This window comes from Chrysochloris asiatica, unplaced genomic scaffold (genome assembly GCF_000296735.1).
Source record: "Chrysochloris asiatica unplaced genomic scaffold, ChrAsi1.0 scaffold00027, whole genome shotgun sequence".
Lineage (NCBI taxonomy): Eukaryota > Metazoa > Chordata > Mammalia > Afrosoricida > Chrysochloridae > Chrysochloris > Chrysochloris asiatica.
This window is the reverse complement of record NW_006408545.1, coordinates 24,900,488-24,907,162: the sequence shown is the minus strand read 5'-3', so window position 1 is coordinate 24,907,162 and position 6,675 is coordinate 24,900,488. Positions and strand designations below refer to the sequence as shown.

General features: G+C 35.4%; 1 protein-coding gene across 1 annotated transcript in view; it reads right to left on the bottom strand.

The window, feature by feature from the left end:
* HACE1 (HECT domain and ankyrin repeat containing E3 ubiquitin protein ligase 1) overlaps positions 1 to 6,675 on the bottom strand; it is a 146,316-nt gene that overhangs the window by 60,973 nt on the left and 78,668 nt on the right. The window contains exon 11 of the mRNA XM_006839970.1: positions 2,167 to 2,317. Within this exon, the coding sequence (XP_006840033.1) occupies positions 2,167 to 2,317 (151 nt within the window). The remainder of the gene's footprint in view (positions 1 to 2,166; positions 2,318 to 6,675) is intronic.

Sequence of the window (6,675 nt, the reverse complement as noted above, 5' to 3'; positions counted from 1 at the left end):
TCCATAAGAGAAAAGCAAAGAGGGAAAAACAATGATATTATTTTCTACCCTATTATGTCTGTTCTGGAGTCCCAATGTGGTGCTGTAGGATAAGCACTGGAACACAAGGTTGGTTTGAACCTCAAGGTTAGCGGTTCAAACTCACCAGCTGCTCCTCAGAAACCTTATACACTGTCACTATGAGTCAGAACTGACTCGACAGCACTCAACAACAACGTCTGTACTGACTAGGTGAAAACTAACATTTAAATCAAGCATTAAATACATGGTGGTTGTATACCATTGAGTTATTTCCAATTCATAGCGACCCTATATAGAGTTTCAAAGGCTGTCAATTTTTACAGGAACAGAAAATTTCACCTTTCTCCCACTAAGCGGCTAGTAGACTCAAACAGCTGACCTTGCAGTTAGCAGTCCTAGCTTTTATTAAATGCATACATAGGTTAATATAATAAGCACACATTTATTTTCTGGTTTCATTAGCCAAGTAGGAAGCAGATTCAAATTTTAACAAAAAATTACATAATTTAGAATACAATCTATAAATCTGAATAGTGGTGACCACAATCTATACCTGATTTGATCTATTCATTATTAGAGAGGAATAGATATGACAAGACATCTGAATCAAAGTTAGATTTAGACCTAACAGAGCCAAACAAGATCGCATCAAGAACAACTTCCTGTGTTGTGAATCTTATAGCAGTAAAACTCACATGTAAACCTTCACTTAAAACAACATCAACAAAATAATGTCTCGGTTAATTCAGATTCGGAAATTACAGGATAACTGTTACACTGTTTCACTCCTACCTAGTACAGGATAAAGTGTATATGTGAAAGCCAAATTCTGAATTACAAGAAGATGCGTAACCACTTTCTTCCAGGAGGTGGCACAATAGGACCAAAAACTAGTAAAATGGAGAAAGAAAAAAAAAAAGCACACATATACATTTATGGGTGAAATTTTGCTTAGCAGTTTGAAACTACCAGCTGCTCCACGGGAGAAAGATGAGGCTTTCTGCTCCTGTAAAGATGTACAGCCTCAGAAACCCTGTACAGGGTCGCTATGAGTCAGAACTGACTCCACAGCACACAACAACAACACAGCGATTTGATAAAATTGAGAGGCAGACACTCAGACATCCCTTCAAGTATCCACTAGTGTAAAAGTCTTTACAAATCACTTATCTGTAAAGTCTGCTAAAAATTTGCTTTATATTTTACAGACTGTAAAGCTGTCAATACTAACTACTTTTTGAGAAAACAGTATATAAATGTATTTTTATCATTTTTTGGATAAGGTATACACTCACACTCAAAAACTGTTTATAAAAATGCATGTCTTCGTCAACCCAAATGCAAATTTTATGCTATAAAAGCTAAGAAAAGTTACCTTTCAAAAAATTAAAAACGAAAAAACTATATATACATTTTCCAAAATGAGTTACTTAAAAATATAATGGCACAAAAAGTATTAACAAGAGCAACTGCAGACATATTAATTTTGTTTACTTCATAAAATTTTCATTTTAAGATTGGTAAAAAATAGTAACATTGCCTTAAGATTTTTATGGAATCATTTTTTCCTAAAGATTGCACCCATGTCTATGCTTGTCTAAAAGAGAAAGTTGAAACAATACAAAATATTTTAGATGCTAGCTAGCTCTTTGATTCTTCCTTGAAGTGGTATCAGCACTCAATCCTAAATTAATGCAGGAAATGAAAATAATCTTAAAAACAAAGATACAGACGCACACACCAAGATAAAATCTAAATAAAAACTCGAGTGCTTTCTTTAATTCCTATCAAGAAACATCTATTTAAAAGCATGAACAGTGGCAGTTTCATTTTACCACAATGGAAACCTCCAATCCAACAATTGTACATTTAACAACTAAAAATATCTCTACCCTTACAAAGAAACATTAATGGAACTAAGATTACATTTATAAGAAAAATATAGCGAGTTCACCAATTTTAAGACTTACTGTTAATTAGACAGAGATGAAAGGAGAGCAAGTGTGCCTAACTTAAAAGGATACGTAATACGGTACGAACCAAACTTACGTCCTGTTCATGAGGTTTCTGATTAATGAATGTATGCTTTGTCAAAGTCATCTCTTTTACGCCTATCTTCCTAACAACGTCATATACTTTTCTGACCTTGAACACCTGGCTTCTTGGCGTTTTATTCCCATTGTAGCCCATGTCGATGCCATTACTGGGAGAGGATGGACCAATTCGAAAGACGTGACAAAATATTCTCACAATCCTTAAAAGGCTCTTCATTTGAGCATCATAATTGCTAGACAGGCTGAAAATCAAAATATAAACTTATCAGAAAAAGTAAAACAAAAGTGGATGTTGAAGTATTTCTTTTAAAACATTTGCATTCCTACTGAGCACGTTTCATGACAACTGGAGTAAACTTACTGTGCATGTATAGAACATTCTCAAACTGAAACATCTTAAAGTGTCCCTAAATAATAGGTTGTCTTATGACCACAAAAAAATGTAAACAAAAAATAAAATTATATATATCTACCTCACCATGGAAAAACGATGACTGAAATTCAATGGACATTAAATCATACTGACTATCATATGAATTTGGACAATTCAGAGGCCCTTCAGAATCCCACAGTACCTTAGCAAATTGTTCATCATCATGAATCTAGCTCAATCATTATTCTTCCACACAGATATTTTAAGTCTACATCCTGCTTTGGATCTAGTGTGGCACTGAGGGTTAATGCATTGGACTTCAAGGTCAGTTTGAAACACAAAGTAAGCAATTCATGCTCATCAACTGCTCCCTAGAAACCCTATACAGGGTCGCTATGGGTCAGAACCAACTCTACAGCACTTAAAAACATCCTTGTTTGGCGCTGTAGGATAAGCACTCGACCATAAGATCTGTTTGAACTGCAAGATCGGTGGTTCAAACTCACAAGATGCTCCTTGGAAACCCTATACAGGATTGTTATGGGTCAGAACCGACTGGACAGCACTTAACAACAACATCTGCACTGAATCTAATGACTTTTTTTGTTTTTGTTTTTTTGCATTCAGGGAATGGTTTTACAATGCCATTACTACCATGTTATTGGTATTAAAACTTTTGGACAAAAGCAGAGTAAAGAGTTACATAAACTTCAGCATACACAAAGGCATTGTCTATGTATAAATTTAGTTATATAAAGAGTATCCTTATCTTCCCTTAAGTGTATTTTGCCCAGTTCATTTAGTCTTCCTTTAGGTTATATTTATGTATCCTTTAACATTAAAACAAATGAATAAGGATTAATAATGCTGAGTCTTGGTGTGGCTCTATAGGATGAGTATGGGACTGCTAACCATAAGGTTGGTGGTTTATATCCACCAGTGATTCCTTGGAAACACTATACACAAAGTCACTATGAATTGGAACCAACTGGACAGCATTCAATAACAGCAACAACAATGTGGGTGGGATTCCTGGTATGGTGCTGTAGGTGTGAACCACAAGGTCGTCAGTTCAAATCCACCAGCTGTTCTTCAGAAACCCTATAAAGAGGGGTCACTATGCATCAGAATCAACTCAATGGCACTTAACAACATAGTAATGTGGGAGGAGTTCTGGTGTGGCCCTAATGAGTAAGCAATGTCAGTGGCTGAAATCCACCAGCTCTTGCTCAGAAACCCTTTACAAGTCAGAACCAACTCAACAGCACTTAACAACAACAAAGTTAAGTGGGAATAACTAAATGCCTACTTCTAGAATAATAATCTAGAATGGAGTCTTGGCATGGTGCTGTGGAGTAAGTTTGGACCACAAGGTCAGTTTGGACTGCAAAGTCAGTGATTCAAACTCACCAATCACTCTTCAGAAACCTAAGAGTCAGAACTAACTTAAGAATGAAAAGTATTCCAGTTAGATGGATGCTCAATTACAAGACATTTTCTATCCTGATGACATGCAAATTGACATTCTGTGACATTTACACTTCAATAGTCATGTTGCTTCCTCATTAGCTCAGAATTATTAAATTTTCAATAAATATTAGTTATCAGTTACTATGGTTAGTAAAGTAAACAGCTATTGCTGTATTTGACTGTGACAACTATAGCACATTAACAAAACTTTTTTCTCTGCTTTTTTAATCTTACAAAGGAGCCTCGTGTGCCTGGGGGCAGAAGGTTGGTTGGCAGAATGCACCCTTTGGACATTTAAATAGATATATACTTTTGTTTTGTAACTGTACATCAGATACTTTTGCTTTGTTCATTTGTGAAATACAAGATGTAAACGAGAGCCATAGGAGGAAGCAGGATAACTGTTGTTGTAGGGAGGAGATTGTAATCATTGAAAATAAACAAACAGTGTAATTTGCTGAATGTAATGCTGATGATCTTGTCTGTAAACCCTCACCCGATTCACAACAAAAAGTTAAAGAAAAATAAAAAGAAGCCTCCATGACACAGTGGTCAAGTACTCAACTGCCAACCATAAAGTTGGTGGTTCAAACCCACCAGATGTGCTACAAGAGAAAGACGTGGTAATCTGCTTCTGTAAAGATCGGGTAGTTCTATTTTGTCCTCTACAACCACTATGAATCAATATCAACTCTATAAATATGGATTTGGGTTTGATCAGCAACTTTGTGTCAAATATGCATAGAACCATTAATTCAGCTTGTACAGATTTTTATAAATTCACATTTATGGAGTATTTCTGATTTTATCATAAGATTGCTTAAAAGGACAAAATTAAAGAGAACTTCAAAAAGTTCATGGATATATTCCATTATCTTTCACTTCTGTTTTTTGACAAAAGTACCCTCATAGAAATGTAGTTTAGACAGAATGATTTCCTTCTTATATTATGCTACAGCTCTTGGGAAAGGTAGCTACAATGACTAAAATTTTTCTATAAAAATAGTGTACATTTTATTTTCCACTGCAAAAAAAATCCTACATGCAAGAACACTTCAAAAAATGTATGGAAAAATTCTATTACCTTTTAATTCCATTTCTCCATGAACTTTTTGAAGCCTCCTTATATAAAATACCTGTTTTAAGTATGTGATGTAGGGAACACTTTGAGTTATCTTACTATAACAAGCATTTTCTTAATGGAATTTGAACACCATCATCAATTATACCAACTCCTCACTTATCAACTGTCTCGTTACCCAACATTCCACATTTATGACCAAACTAAAAAAATATCGACTATCTGACTATTTTTCACACTAACTACGCATGTCCAGCAGTAATGAATGCCACAGCAAGAGTAATATTGGCTGCTATCATTAAGGTTATATATAAGGTGGCTGACCCATGGTTCTTAGTGGTCTGACAGTTATGCAATGATGTCATTTGGAAGCAATGTAACAATACATTCATCTCAATTGTGTAATCTGATGTGGTTATCCTCCATTTTTGCATAATGCTGATTTTCACATAGTGACTTGATCTTTGGAATCAAACCATGTCCTTACTTAAGTAAGGAGTGGATGGATCCATATGGTGTCATAATTTTGCATCACTTTACTCAGTTGAAGCCAAGTCATTTGTCTAAAATGCATTTCACTTTCTAACCAGTGAAATATCTCTTTTCTATAATGCAAAAACTCATAAAATACCAACTTCACCTTAACTTTCTCTAGTTGTCCATGAGACAGACTGAAGTTGTCAGAGACCTCATTTTGCTTGGATCTAATACCAACACTTATTGAAACAGCAGTGAAGAAATCAAACAACGTATTGCATTAGGCAAATCTGTTTTACAAGACCACTTTAAAGTGTTTAAGAACAACAATGTCAGTTTGAAGACTGGGGTGTGCCTGACTCAAGCCATGTAATTTTTAATAGCTCCATATACATGAGAAAGTTGGGCAATGAATAAAGAAGACCATAGAAGAATTGATGCATTTGAGTTATGATGTTGGAGAAGAATATTAAAAGTGCCGTGGATGGCTAGAAGAATAAACAAATCAATATTAGAAGAAGTTTCAACCAGAATGTGCCTTAGAGAGCAGGATGGCAAGACTTCATTTCTCATATTTCAGACATATTATCAGGAGGAACCAGCCCCTGGAGAAGGACATCATGCTTTAGTAAAGTTGAGGACTTCCAATGGTAGACTCGCACAGTGGCAGGAGCAATGGGCTCAAGTTTAACGATTGTTGAGAATGGCGCCAGACTGTTCTGTTGTGTATAAAACGGCTATGAGTCAGAACCAACTCGATGACACCTATCAATAATGAAAATAAATACTCTTACTCAGTGTCTTACCAGATATATCTGTGCTATCTGTTTTCATCTGTAGGTCAGTAACCACACCTTTACCTTCAATGATAAATATGTATATGTAAATACATTATGTGCAAAAAGACAGTTGGCAAATTCTTATCATTATCAAATACTCATAGGGTGAGTTAGACAACTGTTGCTGTTAAGCGCCTTCGAGTAGATACCAACTCATAGCGACCCTGTATAGCGTTTCCAAGGAGAACCTGGTGAGTTTGAACTACCAACCTTGCGGTTAGCAGAATAGACAATAGGTTACAGAGTAGACAATAGTCTCTCCATTATCTCAAAAGTACACCAGATACCACAATCGGCACTAATTAATATACTGAATTTTATAATAAGCCACGCATGCTATGTGGGCTTTTTTTTTTTTTT